General features: G+C 31.2%; 1 protein-coding gene across 4 annotated transcripts in view; it reads right to left on the bottom strand.

Annotated features, from left to right (window-relative positions):
• LOC118192375 (histone-lysine N-methyltransferase 2C-like) overlaps positions 1–19,370 on the bottom strand; it is a 284,640-nt gene that overhangs the window by 168,594 nt on the left and 96,676 nt on the right. For all 4 annotated transcript variants that reach the window (XM_085813029.1, XM_085813032.1, XM_085813031.1 and 1 more), the window contains exons 28-31: positions 11,429–11,617; positions 11,235–11,310; positions 7,153–7,236; positions 2,137–2,223 (exon numbers count right to left, since the gene is read on the bottom strand). In XM_085813029.1, the coding sequence (XP_085669155.1) occupies positions 2,137–2,223; positions 7,153–7,236; positions 11,235–11,310; positions 11,429–11,617 (436 nt within the window). The remainder of the gene's footprint in view (positions 1–2,136; positions 2,224–7,152; positions 7,237–11,234; positions 11,311–11,428; positions 11,618–19,370) is intronic.

The raw sequence follows: 19,370 nt of genomic DNA, 5'->3' as shown, positions 1-19,370 counted from the left end.
TACAAATGCAAAAAAAAAAAAAAATTATTTTTTCTCATATACTGAAACATGGATGAAACTCCAGTAATGTTTGATATGATAGAAAATAAAAAAATTTAAAAAAAAAAAAAAACTGATGTGAAAGGCGCAAAAACAGTTCATATAAAACAACAAGTAACGAAAAATTTTATGTCCCATAGAGCTATGCTGCAGAGTGGACAGTATAAAATTAAAATCCAAGGTTATGTTTAAGAGACAGACAATGAAGAAAGGTAATTTACCAAATGATGTTTTCATTCATGTTCATTAGAAATGATGGATGGATGAAAATGTGTGAAACTACGGATAAGAAATGTTCGACAATCCTGTTGCCTTAAGGAATCCAGAAAGTATTTTAGTTTGGACATCAGGTGGGTAAATGGCATTAGTTCATCCTTTAGATGTATGCATTAATAAACCATGTGAAGAAAATTTTAAATTACAGTGGAATACGCGGATCTTAGAAAGTGAAAAAAAGATTTACAAAAAGAGGTTAAATGCATCATGTCAGTCTAAAAATGTGTGTGAATGGAAAATAAAAATGTGGAATAAAATTAAACCCGACATAATTCAAAAATCATTTTAAAAATGTAGTATATCTAACAATCTGGATGGAAAGGAAGATGATTATTTATTTACAGATCAGAGTAACACTGATGATGAAGACAAAATAAAATTTGATGATGTAAGAAGAATTGTAAGAATTGGAGGCTCCCTTCAGCCCACCTGGACACAAGTGTCCCCATAGCTCAAAAGAAGGGGCCCCGTATCTCCACAAATGAAGGCAGCCAGTAACCCAGCCACCCCCAAACAACAAACAAAAATACTAAATCAAAACTAAATAAGCACATCTAACACAATATTAAAGACTAACAAACAAACAAAAAAAATCCATAAACACAAATTCACAACATAGAACACCACAGATATCCAAAACCCATACAAACACAAAATTCAATTTTAACAGAAGATTCCTACCAGCACCCTATTTTCATTCATTTGATGATGTATCAGAATATATAACAGAAGATGAATATGATGAATTTTTCATGTAATCCAATGTTTTGTATTAGCTGAGAAATACTGGCGCCAGTCTGTCTCCGACAAAAAGAGAATGTTTACGATTAGCACATGTCCATTAGCTAAGTGGCACTGAACCGTCTGCGAAAAACTGTTTCTTTTTTATTTGTTTAATTTCTTTTATAAATTGTTTTAGATTTATTACAGTATTTGAATAGAAGATGTGGCAATGATTAGATAATTCTTCAGATGATATAATTCTGTGCATTCTGGATTCAGATGTAATGCTGTTAAGTGAACCTAGCACCAGAGTGTCGCTATGGTAAATAAATCAAAAGGATTTTAAAGAGTGCATTATTTTTATAATAAGTGTGGTGTATTATTCTATTGTGGTTTATGTGCTATGGACAATGAGATTAAATCCAATTCAATTCATCCAATAATAAAAATTTTAAGTTCATAAGGTTTATCACTTCTTTTAAATACATTTGAAACATCAATGGTGCAAATTTAAAAAAAAAAAAAAAAAAAAAAAAATCATCAAAGGTGCATGACAAAACATAATCAGAAATCAGATTTATCATAAATTGCCCTATACAGGAATTGTAAAAAACAAATAAATGTCTGTCATCACAAAATAGGTATATACTCAACTATTAAGTAAATTTTAATTTGAAAGCTAAATTATAGATCGTATATAATGTTAAATGGCAGTAACTCCAATAGCTTGGAATTTATCATGCTACACATAGATGATACACACCCTGGTACCCAGTTCATAAATTTTATGAATAGCATAACAATACCAGAAGAATAACAGAAAGACTAAGTCAATAATTTATGGTAAATGAAAAACTAAAACTCCCCCACTTGTATTATACTAAATATATGTTTGGCTTACAGAAAGAAGATGACTCAGTTTTCTATGCTTTTTTACCCCACAAATATCTCGCTCCATGTTTTAGTGAGCATAGATATTTAGAGTACAGAGTTTTATTATAAAACTCTGTACTCTAAATTATAAAACTCTGTACTCATAAGAAACTCTCATAAGAAATAAGGATTTGAATATAACAATAAGCAATTTGAGCTGCTTACGAAACTGAACCACATTTGACATCCTGCGGTCCTGAATAACTCCTTGAAAAACATCTTCAACATCTTTGCTATCCATTTGAGGAAGTCCTAAAACAGAGAGTATTAAATTTTAATTTTATTTTATTTCACCAACTGACAGAATTAATAATGACAGAAAAATACACATGGATGTCATTCTATGATTTATTAACACTGAATAAATGCAAGCATACTTTAAAAAAAACTCATTATTAAATTATGAAATTTCTATTAAAAATCTAAATTTTTACTAAATCTTGACAACAGTACCAAAAGAGGTATAGTGAATTTGAAAAAAAAAAAAAAAAAAAAGTGAAAGCTCTCAAATTTTATATTATGCCCAAAGAGGTGTTTTTTTAATGTTTTTTGCATTACCTTTATTTATTAAATATCATGTTCTTTACACTTGAACCATATAATTCAATCCAACAGCAATATTGCAAAATATTTAAAAGAGCACATCTTTAGAATTTCTGATACGCAGTCTCACGCTCTGGAGATGAAAATGTTTTTAGCATTTCATCTGATACTAATTCAAACGTTTGACTTCTGATTCAAATGTTTGACTTCTGAATTAGTATTTGTGCGGCATGTTATTGTGTCTTAATTATTTCATCTGATGTTCAAATTAACTGAATTATGATATCCAAAAACCATCAGATTTGCAGCTTTCATGAAATTTGGTGAAAACTGGCTATAAATTATGCCACGCATTTGTAAAACATATTTGACATGACTGAAGACATGTTTTCTCATGATATTACAATGCATCATGCATCAGATTATGCAGTGAAATAGTTCTAGAATTCTTAGATGGTCTTACTACAGCAATGGCTTTTAAGAAGCTACTTTATATCTGTACCTCAATATATGTAAAAATTCCAATATTTATATGCTGATTAACAGATGTATATTTTTAGGAAAAGAGTAAAACAGAGATGTTATCATTGGCTAAAACTGTAATTTTAATAAGATTGATAATAGATGAAACAAAATAATAAGCTGCTTCAGAAATAATAAGCTGCTTTAAAGGAAGATTGCAATTTGGCAATTTGGCTTAATTTTCTCAGATTCTCTCTTTGTTCCCCCCCCTACTATGTCAATAATAACAATAATAATAATAATAATTGTTAAATTATAATCATCATCCCATTCCAAATAAGTATATCTGGGAATTCAGTTGTTGTCTGCGTCAGATAGAAAAAAACTTACTCAAAAGCTAGAAGTTTGGCCATAGTTTATGTCAATCTATGTATTGTCATTGGCCATGGTAGGATTCCCTGCTGAGCAGGTATTTTAAAGTGACATAAAAAAAATGTCAGTTAATTGGAAGGAAAATTGTTTTTACAGCACACATTTTTTATTCTCCCTTCTTAGACTTTGTATAAGAAAACTTTTAGGAGGTTAGTTGTCCAGATATTATATCATTCTGGATACTGGACATCCAAATTTAAGATTTTGTGCTATACATTTTTTAAGTAGATTTTTGTTTCATGAAGCCCTGGTGCTTATTAGATTTCATATGCCACTAGCAACCATCATGACTGCTTAAGCGAATAAAAAAAAAAAAAAAATTGCACATAGAACACAACACATAATTTTCTAAAAATTTTTAAGCAAGTAAACGCAGCCACTTCACTTTAATTTTTCTATCTTTTTAAAGAACTTCTGCTTCTTTGAGAGCAACATGACAAGTAAGTATATTTATCACAACATTTTTAATAAAAATACATGTGAGAATCTCATACACATATTTAAGGCATCAACAAGCAATGAACCAAAGCCTGATATACATGACATAACAAATACACATAACATTAACACAGCAATTTCAATCAATCTGGCATATAGATTGTGATTTTAGCACAGCTGTTGGTATCAGTATGACTTATTGATCATGACATTGTAGAGTCATTAAGTTAATTGGAGGCAGAAAAGATGAAAAATATGCAACCGCCTTTGCCGGGAATCGAACCACGGACCACTGGAATACCGGCCCAGAGTGCAGAACCACTACACCACGAAGGACGCTAGGAAAGTAGGAGAAATACCTTATATACTCCCCTTTTTAAAGGGCGACTAGGGTTTTAGGGGATTTAGTCGCCAAATCCTGGGTGTGGAGAATCATCATCCACAACACTTTTAGTTCGGGCAAAGGCAGAAAAGATGAAAAATTAGCAAACGCCATCACTGGGAATTGAACTACAGACCTCTGGAATACCGGCCCAGCATGCTACCGTTACACCACGAAGGCACAATAGGGAAGTGGGAGAAATACCTTATAACATCAGTACAATTCTCAGTTTTCATCTTTCATTTCGACCACTTGCATATAGCAATCATGTTATTTAAAATTGGTATTTTTTGTAACAATTTTTTTTTCACATCTGTAATTCCAGAGTAGAGAATAGAAATCTGTAATAGTTGGTATCTCTAGGTTACCTCTAAAAACTTTTAATAATTAATAATGTTCAAAACTTGGAATTCAAATCTCTAATGATGTTTATGAATTTCAAAAATGTATAATGTTTAAATCCATTTGAATCCTAAAAGCAAAAGTAGGAAGGTTAACTAGGAAAGAAGACATTATCTCCTAATGTTAACAAAAGCTGACATTTGTTTCAGTTGATTTCCAGTCAGAGGGGGTAAACTGTTTAACCTGCTCATTCGTGACATATTGCCTCTACAATTTACAAGTTTATTAATCTTAAAGGCTATGTGAAGAAGGAACGAAAATTATTTTAATACATCCAGAGGACACACATTCAAGAATTAAAATTAAGAAATGTTAATTGGTAGATAAATAGCTCATTTGGTAACAATTACAATTTCAAATACAAATACAAACAGCAGTCTTCCCTTTAAAACAGGAAACATAATGATGCATTAACTCATTAGCATGTACAGTGGAATTTCAAGTCCAAAATGTACAAGACCAACTAAAAAGTTTTTACGCTACCTGTTTTATTCAGTAAATGAAATGTTAACTTTATTTACTAATATGGTGCCTAGCTTCGGAAAGACATGGTTATTTGAGACTATGTTTGAATGAAGTTAAGCTTAAAATGCAAAGTCTAACTCAAAAATTTATTTATATGCAATATTTTGAAAGAAAAATAAATTTAAAAGTAGCAGACACTATTTCTCATTTCAAATAATAAGCTGTTGCCAGAAGTTTTTATTGAAAAGCATTTGCATTTTAAAATTTTTTTCAAAACCATTCTGAAAATGTGATTACATCCTCAGTAATTTAGAATGCTTTTCAGTACATATATTAGCAGCAATGGAGAATGTTTTCTTGACAACTTAAACTTTCTTGACAACTGACTTGTTAATGAAAATTGAATTATTCATAAATCATAATATAATCTGATCAGATTTTCAGTTCATTTTAATACTTAACAAAACAAAAGAAAAATTTGTTTCTGAAGATGAAGAATTAAAATACTTTGAATTTTGTACAGTTATGACTAATATTTTCAGTGCACATTTTCATTAAAATTCGTTTGATTCTCAGCAATTGGAAAGCTTCTGAATTTGAATGAAAGATACAAAGATTCAGCCAAAATGTTTAATTTTTTTTTTTAAATTTTTAAGAGAAAAACCACGATAAATTGGTACAATTATTCATGATATTCAAAAAAATTTTTATTTATAATAAAATTTTAATATAGAGTAGGGCAAGAGAAGCAATCACCCTAACTTTTAAATTGCAATGAAACAAACTATTGAACAAATAATAAATGATCAGAAAATTCAATATGAATTCTAAAAATACGAAAAAGAAATGACTCACATTTGCTGAGTTTCAAACCTAGTCTTCAGTCTGAGTGACAGACAACACTCACTGAATTCAAATCTAAACTCAAAAAACCGTAATATATTGTCAAGTCATCTGAGGTAATTAAGGTTTTTTTTAATTAATTTAAGCAATTTACCAAGATCCCATAGTTTGTTTTCCAGCATCCTACACTGTTTACTTAACTGCAGGAAACAATCCATTAAACTGCATGAAAATTTGTGAATTTTACCAACACATTAATAAAAATTTTACTGAAAGTGTATTTCCCAAATATAAGTTTTGTATTAAATACATATATATTAATATATAAATGAAAACATCATGCTTAGATTGCATTACGTGTTAAGTGTAGAATATGAAAAATGTTACATGATCAATGTGTAAAAGGAGCTATTTTAGTGGCACTGTAAATGTTATAACACATTTAAAATATTTTAAACCTACAGCACTACCTTACTTATCATCATAACACAAGAAGTATGATTATTACTTCAACACACAGAAAAGACTCATTAACAGGAATATCTGCAATTCCATATAACCTTGGGGTTTCATAAAGCTAGTCTTCTTAGAGAGCTAATGTGCAATGCATTGTATTTTATGTTCTCAGATTGCTTTCAGAGGTTTACTTAAGGGTCTTACGAAGGTGGTTGCGATCAGAAGCTTCAATGTTTATAAGGAGCAAAATTAAAGGCAAAGTATACAAAAATATTTATGATTTTAATAAAATAAATAAATAAAAACACATAGTTGAAATTATTTTAGATGAAAGAAACAAGCATATGAGTGAATGCATGGGTTATTTTACTGAATTAACATTTCTCATATTTTCACAGAAACAAATGAACATTTCAGAAGTCAGATTTGCTAAGAATAAAACACATATCTTTTACAATGAGGAAATTAGACAAAATTCCAGAAATTATTAGGCAATATATGCAGAACTAATGGATTTTATGTAAAATAAATTATATTGTATTTTTATATATTATTACAACTGCATTTAAAAATAAATTTCCACAAGTTATTTAATAAAAAAGTTTTACTAATTTTGAACTCCAATAGCGGGCAAAAAGAAAACACAAATTTCTCATTAGAAAGATGGAAGAATCCTTAGTATTTGTTACACAGCAGACTCATGGGCTAAGCATCATATTTTGTCTACCAAATAAACAGTACCCCAAATTAAAACCTACCTGAGGAATCAGAATTTAGATTCGATGTGGAAGATAAATGCTCTTCTTTGATGCTTTCAATTTCAGATTTGATTACACTCTTGTCTAGAACAAACATAATTTTAGACATTCTTAATTACTTTGAATAATATATGCAAAATCACTTTTTTAGTCAAGTGTCTAATTACAAAAATGAACCATTGTTACATGCATTCAGTATACATTATTTATTGATGTTATCAATGAAAAAAATTATTAAGTTCCTTTAAATCAAATTTGATTATAGTAAAATATTCTTTTCAAGTTGTCAGACATTTGATGCAGAAATAGAAAATACAGTTCAATTGCATATTCAATGGTATACATATTTTTTTAAATGAAGAAACCAACTGTTGCTTTGCCAGGAATATAAGTAGCTAGCTGATGTCCTGACCACTACATGAATGGTAGAAATGTCCATGGCACAATGGAATTCAAATTAATTTACAATAAATCTTAATAACTCTGCTTTTAATGCAGCATTATGTTTTATGTTTAATTTGTATGTTAATAATAATATAATAAATTTGTATATAACAATACATGGTTTAAAAAAATATATATTTTGAAGAACTTATAATGGGAATTTTTATTTCAACTTCTTGAACTGACATCAGTAATTTTTCAATAGGCTATGAAAATAGCATGGGTTTAAAAGATTAAGCTAATGCTCTACATGAAAAAAACAACATAATTTCCTTCTGAAAATGCTTTTTTAAAAGATTATGGAAAATGTCCTTAATTCCCTGCACACTTACAAATAAACATCAAATTGGAAGATAATAGAAATTCAAAATTGATGACAATTAAATGTGGAAAAGGAAAAGAGGATTTAAAGAAAAGTTCAGAACTGATGAAAAATAAATACGTAAAAAAATTTAACCACACATTTTCAAATATGGAAAAATGTTGTTGAATATCCTAATCTGTGTCAATATACTTATTAATTTTTGCGGTCAGAGCTCTTGTGCTTATTCAATTCTGTGAGAAAAAGAATGAGTTTCTTATCTTGCATATCCACATCACATTTGAGATATTCTTTCCTAACTCTGTGTGCATATAAACTCATTTTTAAAGTATATTTCAACAACAAGAGAGAAAAGAAGACAAAATGGAAAACTTATCCTTGAAACAAAGCTTTTGGATAGAGATAATGAGATTCAGCTTCAGGAAAAATCAAGAATAATACCTCATCTCAGTTATAAAGATAAGGGGAAAGAAATGACCAGTATATTTATTGAATATGGCCTCTTTTTACAAATATCATAGAAATCCCTTTTACAATCTCAGTTCTAAAGGCATAAATGCTTCACTATTTTGGAACTACCCATTATTGTAAATTATCACATTTCCATAAACAAACAATAAAAAAAAAACTTCACAAAACCTAGTATTATAATTATAAAAATATAATTTATCCAAATCAGATATTAATCAGTAGTCTACGCCCTCTCCCGCCCCTCCCCCAAAAAATATTTTTTTCCAACACTGTCAAATATCAAAGTGCAAAAAAGTCAGAATTATTAAAAAAAGTCAGAATCACTTCCAGTTTAAATGTTTTTATTACACGTCCAGAACTAAAATGACCTAATTCAGAAATATTTTAATATAATTTTTATGTATTTTCATACTAAATTACACACTTTAACATATACTAATTTCGTAATCCTGTAGTACGAGATCTACTGCTTTTAGTATTCCTTAGATAGCATCATTAAAATGCTATTTATAAATTCAAACATGTGATAAAACTGCAGAAGAAAGAAAATGACTACGACAATCAATGTTAAGGTGTCAACAAAAAAATAAATAACTAATATTGGTGAATCACCATATTACATGATACCGCTAATTTTTCTTGCAGACAGTAATTATGATATAAAACAATAAGATATCTGGATGTAGTTTCTCTGAGGTTTTTCACTATATACCTCAGAACAAAAGTGGTGCAGCCTATGATGGATAATACAAAAGTATTAGAGAATTACCAGTCGTGGTAATATTCAAGTAACTGTTCGGATTTTCAAAAGTTTCACAGAATAAAAGACTTTTTCAAAAATAGCACAAATATCTTATTTCCATTGTTACTGATTCATTCGACTGTGTTAATAACTTGTTTAACTCCATTTTTTATCTCTTAATATAGCTACTAACACACTATCTATCTCACACTTCACATACTGTTAACTATATATACATATTTCTCCCAGTGCATATTTTGCTCTCAGCAATTGCAATGTGTAATTTAAAAATTTTTAATTTTATTTCCTAAATTTTCAACTTTTAAGAAACAGACAGCTTTAGTACAAGGAGCAGTTCTTAGAAATCTCCAACCAATATTCTCTGCAGATGCATTCCAATGCCTTTCATTCAATTTTCAAAATCATAATCAAAGCTATTCCTTTCCCAATTAGATAAATTAAAAGGAATGGATTTAATGTAACAATAACATCCCCTTATGGCAATGAATAAACTTCATCAAAAATTGCTTAAAACAACAAAAATCTTAGTAACAATAAGCTTAAAACAACAATTTTGTTTTATATTTGATTTTTGAGATTGCATGTCCTCATATGCTTCCTTTCTGCTATTTTCAACTTAATAATATAAATTTTCAATTTAATAAATGAATATATTTCTAAATATTAATTCGAGTCATAAATTAGAGAACTTGCAACATTTCATACTAAAAGTTTAACCAGCAACAGAAGTTGAGAGAGAACTTCTAAAGAATGAGCATTCTTTGAAGTTGTAATATATTGAAGCTATTGATAAAAAATTTCTTCCATTAGAAATTCTTAGGTGTTAATTAAAAATGGAAATTAAAACATCTACTCCTAAGTAAACATAATATAGCTCTTCCATTTAATATTGGACTAAGACCAGAGGGTTGAATTATCAGCTCATCTAAACATCCAATATCAGCCTCTATCTTTCTCTTTGGGACCCAGCTGTAACCACCAGTTATAAGCTGCTATACAGGCACTTAAAATCTACAATTCTCTCTTCCTGGAGTTCCTTTTGAAGTTTATATGTCTTTACCAGTAATAAGAATCTTCTAACAAAATCTATAAATTTTATCATTACTTGTAGCCAAGGGATGGATAGCAACTGCATTAAAAAAGTATTGAATATCTTACAAACAGTACTACTCAGCTTGCCACTCATACACATTTTTAGTCACCTAAGATCCCCCTTTAATCCCTCTCTTCAGAAATGCCATATGCCATATTATTTCCCGTTCAGTTTTCAAACAGGAAAATAAAACGCCCCACCTAAAAAATGTAAAATTACATGTGTAAATACTCTTAAACTTGAAACAGAGTACAATGGCAATTAATCAGACAGCTGTCTAGATGCCTTCCTATTATTTTTAAAACTCATAAAATTAATCTTCTTTTCATTGAATTACTAGCTTATAAGATTTTGATCTTTAACATAAAATCATAACACAACACATATGTTTCATTCGGTTTAGAAAACAAAATAAACAATTTGCATAATTGAAGTTACAGATACCTGAAGGCCAGATAACTGAAGTTCTACTGTATATATGCTCAAATTTCTGCAAATAATACATTCCAATATGCAGTTAACATATGGGAAAAAAAGGGTATAAAAACAAGTTAAATAAAAAATTGTACTGACTGTTAACAGGTACAATACCCTACAACATATTTATAGGATAAAGCTAGGGTGCAATCTCAAAGTCTCAGAGATTTATTACTACCTGAATACAAAAGAATTCTATAATGATCATTTCCATTCCTTGTATTTAATTGCATTAGTCTGAAACAATGCAGATAGTACTGAGGTTGCTTGTATATATTTCGGCTACATCATGGCTCACTAAAGCTTAAGCCTGTATCTTGAAAGTTATGCGAGTTTTAATTATATATATTTCATTTCTTTCTACCACTGTTAACTACAGATATTGATTTACAGTATATACAGACATATGTGAATCTTGAAAAAATATTATTTAAAAAATATGCCCAAGTTGGGAATTAGATTAATAATTATAATAATGAAAATTAAGAAAAATCTAGAAATACATTACATACATATAACATTTGTTTTATTCACATCTTTGTCGACTTTGTTTCCAGTTCCTGCTGAACTCATGAAATCTTTCATATCCTTTGAAAAGAAACATCACAAATAAATAAATATGAGCATATCATAAATAAGAAGAAAATTTTAAGAAATAAAAAAACATTTTAAGACAATAACAATTGTCTTGAATTAAAATCCATACTTGAGGCTTAGATTCAGGTGTGACCAAGCCAGTTTCTCGAGGTGGTTGGCTTCGTTTTACATGATCTTCTGAAAAGGCCTTTGTCTGGCTTGCACTATTTTCAGAAGCAACATCAGTAGAATCATGGATTTCCATCGACTTTCCCAGCTTTTTGCAAGACATCAAAAGCTCTTTCCCAAAAAACGCATCCTGACAAAGAAATGGTAAAAAATAGATATATTTGCAATTAGAAGAAATAACAGTAAAGTAACAGAATTATAATTTGATTAATGGTGAAAAATTTAATTTATTTTACCCCACCCCACCCCCTTTTTTTTACTTCCTTGTACAAAGTAAAAAGCGCTATTGTGCTGTGCCATATTTTTGACATACGACAAGTGAAATGTGATAGCGCTTCGCCGGACTCAAACGGTTAATGTTTTGACAACCCTACATGCATCATCCATATTCAGTTTAGCCATGCATTTTGCCTGAGCAGGTACTAAATGGTATTTTCCGTTTTCTAAACTTTATACAGTCCACCTGCTTGATTTCATGGGCAATTGTTGCATATAATACATATGTGAATTTAATTTTTATGATAATTCCTGAATAAGTTACTCAATCATGAAAATGAAGCAATCCAATTTTTTCAAACTGACAGTATACAGCTAAATATACATGCATGCAGTGAATCTCATCAAATCAGCATGTACATCAAAAAAAGATATTATTTTACAGAAATACACCATTGATCAAATACAGACAGATGGTAAGAATGTGTATTGAAAGTTGTTTCATATGAAATCAAATGATATTTGTATACAGTGGTATATTGAGATACGAAAGTCCAATAAACAAGTATTTTTGGACATGAGCAGTCACTATGTTCAGTTTTCAGCCCGAGTTATGAGCCAAATTTTGATATACAAGCTAGTGAAAGTGGCATCACCGTAGTTGCTGCATGCAAGACTCACAAATATGAACCACAATGTAATAGAGACTATAATTTGGGAGAAGACACAAGCCATTTACACAGATTTGCTGCAGCAGAGCCCAAGTACACTGTCCTCCAAAAGCTAAGGAATAGCATGTTTTTTGTGTCTAATTTGAGAATAAAGCAGCATAGGAACAAGAAATTTACAGGATATGTTCACTAAACAGTTCTTTAATGAATGTGACATAGAATGTTTCTAAAGTTTTATACAAATATGAATTACAACAAAAAACTGCACTCTTGGCAGAGAACTAGTGTCTTGGAGAAATAGTATATCATAGTTTTTTGAGGAAAAATGGGGTGGTAATGTTACAAAAATGGGTTCTAATAAGGAATGTGTCCACCCCTCACTGCAATACACTGGTTTCAACGACATTTTATGCTGTCAATTAAGTCAGTGAAATGAGAAGCAATGACCAGACATGAAGTAATCCTTGTTCAAGCTCATCTAATGACCTAGGAGGAGGACTTAAAGCAGCAACCTATCTCCCAAGGTAGCCCCAAAGATACTCTATCGGATTCAGGTCTGGGGATTGAGCTGCCCATTTCATCCACTCCACGCCGTGACCCTCAAGATATTCTTCAGCAACCCGAGCTCAGTGCGGTCACACATTCTCATCCAACACAAGAAATCCAGGACCAATAGCAGCGGCATATTGATCAAGGATCTCATCTCGATATGGTCAAACAAAACACATGCAGGTCAGCATAACCACTAAGAGAAATCCCAGCCCAAACCATTATTCCACCACCTCTGTAGCTGTATCTTTCCACAATGTGAGATTGTTTGTATCTGGTGCATTATTTTCTCCAGATCAGATGATGACCTGAATCACTCTCCAATGTGAACATGGACTCGTCTGTGAAGAGAACAGACATCCATTGTTGACTGGTCCAGCAGACATGCTCTCTTGCCCAACATAAACAGGCCCGTCTGTGTCCTCGGGTCAAGGGGACACAAACAACTGGTCATCTTGCATAAAGACCTGTACTGTGCAGGCGTCAGCGCACTGTAGTAGAGATTCTTGTTCCTCTTACCACTAGATGATCTGCCATGAGCTGAGGTAGTAATGTTAACGAAACAGTAATGTTAATCGTCCTTTGGGCTGAAAGAGCTAAATAATGGTCTCCCGCAGATATTGTAACGCTAGATCTGCCTGGAACATGTCTTCTAGACACAGAATCCTCGGATTCAAACTGATTCCATAGTCGGTGAGCGACACTACAAGAGACACTGAGATGTCTAGCAGCATCAACTTGTGTCATCGCCACTTTTATCCATCTGAATGGCTGCCACTTCAATGAATCTGGCAAATGGCTTCTCCTGGATATTGTCAACAAAAGTGTAATAATAACTGAAGACCAACTCTAGTGAACAAAAAATCGCAATTTTTGTATCTTTTCTCCAACTCCTATATAAATACTCCTTTCTGTGAAATAAAAGTGGTAGCTATTGTTTTTGCATATATTTTTTAAAACTCTGTTACTGTCGTGTATATGAACTGTGAATTTTAACATTACTGACATTTTGTGATGGTGAGCTTTAAAAAACACGTGTTCCTTAACTTTTGGAGGGCAGTTTACTTCAGCACAAAAAGCTTCTCAGAAGCAGTTCAAAGCCAGTCACAGAAGATTCAAGAATTTCTAAAAAAGTACTGGAATTTACTCCATTGTCAGTCATGGTGATTGTAAAGCAGCTGAGCAATTTGTAAAAACCTTTACTGCTTTATCAAAGCCAAAGGATATATCCTCTAACAAGTGTTCAACTGTAAAGAGACAGGGCTCTTCTGGAAGAAGAAGCCAAGAAAAACTTAAATTATGGCAGAAGAAAAGAAGATGCCATGTCACAAGCCAATGAAAGATAGGTTGACTCTCACACTATGTGCAAATGTGAGTACTACTCAGAAAAACCTCAGAACTTTCAAGATACATAAAGTTTTAAAAGAGAAGCAACAGATTATGTGGAAGGCAAACCCAAAAGCATGGATCATCAGGAAGGCATGGGTTGCCATGAGCCTGGAAATGGATGAGGGAGATACCAAAGAGCTTACTACTAGACAACCTTGAAGAACTAATGATGGAGGAGTTGACGGAACTAGACACAGCAACAAATGGAATTTCTCTAGGAGACTGCAGAGAAGCCAGAAGTGGATTAAGCTATCTCTTCCAATGAGATAAAGGATGTATTGGTATTGTGAGAAAAGGTTTCAGACTTTGTTGGAAAGAAATTCTGAAAAGGTTGCAACTAGTCATCCGAAAAGGGAGAAAGAAAGAAAGCTCTTTAGACAAGTTTCTATTGAAACACCCTTTGGATAAAAGTGATGAAAGCATGGCAAAAAAGAAAACTACTGAAGAAGAAAATAAAGTTTAACAAAAATGGGGGGAGGAGAGATAATACATATACATCTGTTTATTTTTTTTAATTATCTTTTATTAAAAATTAAATTATTGGGTTCTATTTTGTTTATATACAATATTTGTTTATTATAAATATATTTTTGTTATGTTAAAAATATTTAGCCAAAAAACTGGAATGATTTTTTTCGGGGCTGGCACGAATTAATCACATTTCAATTAATCTCAATGGGGGAAAACTGATCTGAGGTACAAGAATTTTAACTTACAAGCTCGGTCAATGAACAAATTAAATTGGTATCCCAAAGTACCACAGTAGTTCCTTGATTCCTGGCAAAAGGAGCTAATACCAATCAAATATCAATCCTTGTTGTAAATTAAATCAAAAAAACTTATGTGTACACCACATGACTTCCCTGCATTTCATTTAAACGTATTGGATTGAATTAAATCTACTTCGCTGACAGCGCATAAATCACAATAGAATAAATGTATTCTTTAAAATTCACTCTATTTGTTTACCATAGCAACAACTCTGGCGCTAGTACACACTCTCACTTAACAGTATTGTATTTCGTTCATATTATAACTCAGAATGCGCAAAATTTATATCATTTAAAGAATTATCTAATCGTTGCCACATGTTCTATTCAAATACTATAATAAAGCTACAACGATGTATAAAAAAAATTAAGCAAACAAAACAAAAAAGGAACAGTTTTTCACAGACGATTTAGTATTTCTCATTCAATTAATTCAGTTCTCACTTCGTGACAAGGCCAAAATACATAAAATCTCAAAATACCTGTATTAAAAATTACAAAGTAAATCTTAAACACTTATTTCCTCGGAAAAATTCCAGAAAAGATTAAGCATGATTTTAATCGCAATAATAAATGAAGGCGTTATCTTTGTTGTTGCGAAGCTAAGTTTCTCTAGATTGGCAACAAATCCACTATCCTGCTGTTTCAAATGTAAACAAGCAATGGCCGCCATCAAAAAAATTATTAGGCTTAGTGGCACTTAAACAACTTTAAAATTGTTGATAATTCTAAAAATATTGCATAGAGATTTACTAAAGGCATAAAAACCTTAACCGGAAGATAAGAACAACATAATTCAATCATTTTTAAAGCAAAAATGTACAATTTACAAACATATAAGAGTAAAGAAACTGAGATCATCGAACCGGGTAACAAAGTGATATATATATATAAATATATTTATACACGTTTGGTGCGGCTCATTTTGGTGGACAAAATATGAGGTGCACATCTGCATGTTATAGCAGTCCTACATTCAAAATTTCAACAATCTGAGGCTACTAGTTTTTGAGTTATGCAAGATATGTATGTACGTACGTTCATACATTCGTACAGACGTCACGAAAAATTCTCTTCAGAATTCATTTTAAAGCAGTTTTATAATTTTTTTGAAGGAAAAGAGTATTTTATTCTGTCCTTACGAACAGATATCACGCAACAACATCGTTAAATAGCATTTGATAGCAGTCAAAATGAATATTTTCGTTGAAACATGCAGCCTGAAACTTTTCGCTATTACAATACTTCCTTTTTACTTCGTACAAGGAAGTTAAAAAAAAAGGGGGGGACAAGAAATTATTTAAAAAAATCAATAGTTCAGTTTCCATTGTTGATTATCACAAAATATTGCACCTCAAAAAAAATTAAACAGAATAACTCACCATCATTAATGGTGCAAAAGTATAATTTTTTCTAATTTTTACGGAAGACAAATCAACATCTTTAATCCTTTTTTTAAGAACAGTTTCAGAAAAACTGTCAACAAGTTTCTGAAACATGGATACAGCAATTAAAGCCTTATACTAAGATTGTGCTACACTATCTTCCAGCTCTTCTTGAATCTCTGATATATGTAGGTTCTTCACTGTCATTCACATCAATAATCTCTTTATCAATATAAAGCATATCAATACAAAAACTTCAGTACGTCAAAACAGCATCAAGGCATATATTGATAGCTTGTTAGTCAGGCAACAGATGATCAGTCAACCTATTGAAACGTAAAGGGTTTTCCAATTTCAAAAATATAAATAAATATATAAAAGTTTGAAAATTAACTTTTTCCTCATCTTCTCTTGTATCTTTAAAAAATTACTATATTAGTAAATTTTCACAAAATTGAACCTTCTTCATATGATGGGATTAGGTTTCTTACGTGGGAAGATTTCATAAGCTGGGATTTCTCAGTGTGAAAAATTAGCGAATATTGTATCAGGTTTATTTCCCAATTTTAAAAATCTCCATGTGTACATCACAACTTTGTACGAAATATTAAAATTTATGCATTTTCCGTATTTCATTTAAACTTATTTCCTCAAATTTTATTAGAGATATATTTCTCAATTAATTCAGCTCTCATTTCTCAGCAAGGCAAAAATACACAAAAACTAAAAATATCTTCATTAACCCGCGAGGACGCATGTTGGGCTCCATAGGCCCGAAACGTTATTTTTTAACAAAACAAAAATAAAATTGCTTGTTTAATTGATTAGAAACATTTAAATAATAAAAACAGAGTGCATAAAATATAAAAATACACGTTTAAGCTTAAGTCTAATAAAATTGTATTTTAAAACAATTTTAAGATTGAAATTATTTATCATTAACAATAAAAATCAAACTGATTTCTTTTTGAGCGCAAATGAAATTTATTACTAATTTATGCAATATGAATTTTTACAGAAATAAGTTTAAAATAAAACTTACATTTCAAATTTTTTCAAATAATTGTGCTGTGTTCACCGCACACGTTTCTCGCACTTCGCACAGGAAATTTGCGATTTCCGGTCCTTTACACTAGGACACATATGGCACCTTTCCCTGGAACACTTCTGTTTTTTTGCCGAGTGTTCTTCACAGTCTTCCATATACTTGCAATTTAATTTTTCCCTCAATTTGCGTGGAAGATTTTGCTGCGAACTTCTTTCTTGAATGTGATCCTTCAAAAGTTCTAATGCAAGTTCTTTGATAAATAAATTTCATTTCATATATTGCATTGCTGGCGTTTTTGCAGATAACAATAATATTCTAGCATTTATAGCTGTAATGTTCAAAATACTGAAGAATATTGTCATTGGCCATCTGTTGTTAATTTTAGCAGTAGTATAAGTGAATGACATTTCATCTACTACATCTACACCATCCTTTATTACATTATAAAAAGTTATAATTTCTGGTTTTTTTGCTTGAAAATCGATGGCGCTGTCATCATGCATGGTGGACAATAGAACAACGAATTTGTTTTTCTTCGGTGTGTAGGAAACTAATGTCATAATTCTTTGAAATCCAAATAATGATGAATATACTTCTTTTTTCCTGTCACAAGTAAATTCTTTTGGCAGTTCTTTTTTATTTTTTCTGATTGTTCCCACAAGCGTAATTTTCTTTTCAAGGTCATTTGCCAAGGTATAACTGGTATACCAGTTGTCAACGGTAAGGTTTCATCCTTAGTTCAAAATAGGCTCCACCAACCTCTGGACTACTTTAGCAGGACCATTTTCTGAGCTATATGGCCCTGTGGGTTGCCTTCCTGCATCAATTTCAAGATTTGAAGTGTAAAATCTCCTTGCATCAACTAGAGCAAAAACTTTAATTCCATATTTTGCAGGTTTACTTGGAATGTATTGACGAAAGGAGCATCTTCCACGAAAGGGTTCTAATTTTTCATCAATTGTGACATATTCGCCAAGACTGTAAATTTTTTTGCATTTTTCAACAAACTTTTCAAAAACATTTCTTATCAGAGCCAGTTTATCAATTTCCCTTCTAGAAAAACAATCTCTTATGTCATCAAATCTCAAACATCTCATTAGAAATTTAAAAAAAAAAAAAACGTTTGTAAGACATTGTTCGATAAAAAATGTCAAGCCCTGTTCCGTCAGTCGCCCAAAGGTAGTGAACATTTATATGAGAAGCTTTGTGGAGTCCTCCAAAATAAAGAAGACCAATAAATGCTCTGATTTCTGTAATATTTGTGGGTCGAGCATCTCTCTTCCAAATTTGATGGCAATGGATTCAATGTAAATGTTCGAAAAATCTACTAGAATTTTTACTATGATTTTATCCAGAAGCAGTTGTCAAGAATTCATAGGACAAATTTTGCTTCACCAACAGTTCCGGGCAATTCTGTCACGAAGTTGAGAGCACGAGTTCTCACAGCCAATATTGGTTCTTTTTTATTCCCTTTTGTGACTTTATCTTTGTCAAGATAACAATTCACGGACACTGAAATACTTGATTCAATACTAGAATCATCGCTTGAATCTAATTCCTCTTCAGAATTCAATTGGTGATCACTAAACTGTTCTTCATCAAGTATTTCCTTGTCGTCTTCATTAACTGAATCTTCATCAGTCGACTCAAATAGCGAGACATTTTTGCAGCTGCCTCATCTCTTTCACAATTCTAAATGACAATGCGAGCGTGCGTCTTGGGCCTGGGAAGCCTGGCTACCCAGTTTCTGAGAAAAGAGGGAGGGATAAATTCCGGAAATGCTTGTGAATGACACATACATGACCTTGAATGCAGCTACTGAGAACGTCGAAAAATTTCACAAAAGAGAGAAATT

This window comes from Stegodyphus dumicola, chromosome 3 (genome assembly GCF_044657685.1).
Source record: "Stegodyphus dumicola isolate Sdum_Otavi_A_Nest chromosome 3, ASM4465768v1".
NCBI lineage: Eukaryota > Metazoa > Arthropoda > Arachnida > Araneae > Eresidae > Stegodyphus > Stegodyphus dumicola.
The sequence above is the reverse complement of the archived record's forward strand: the minus strand, read 5'-3'. Positions and strand labels throughout refer to the sequence as shown.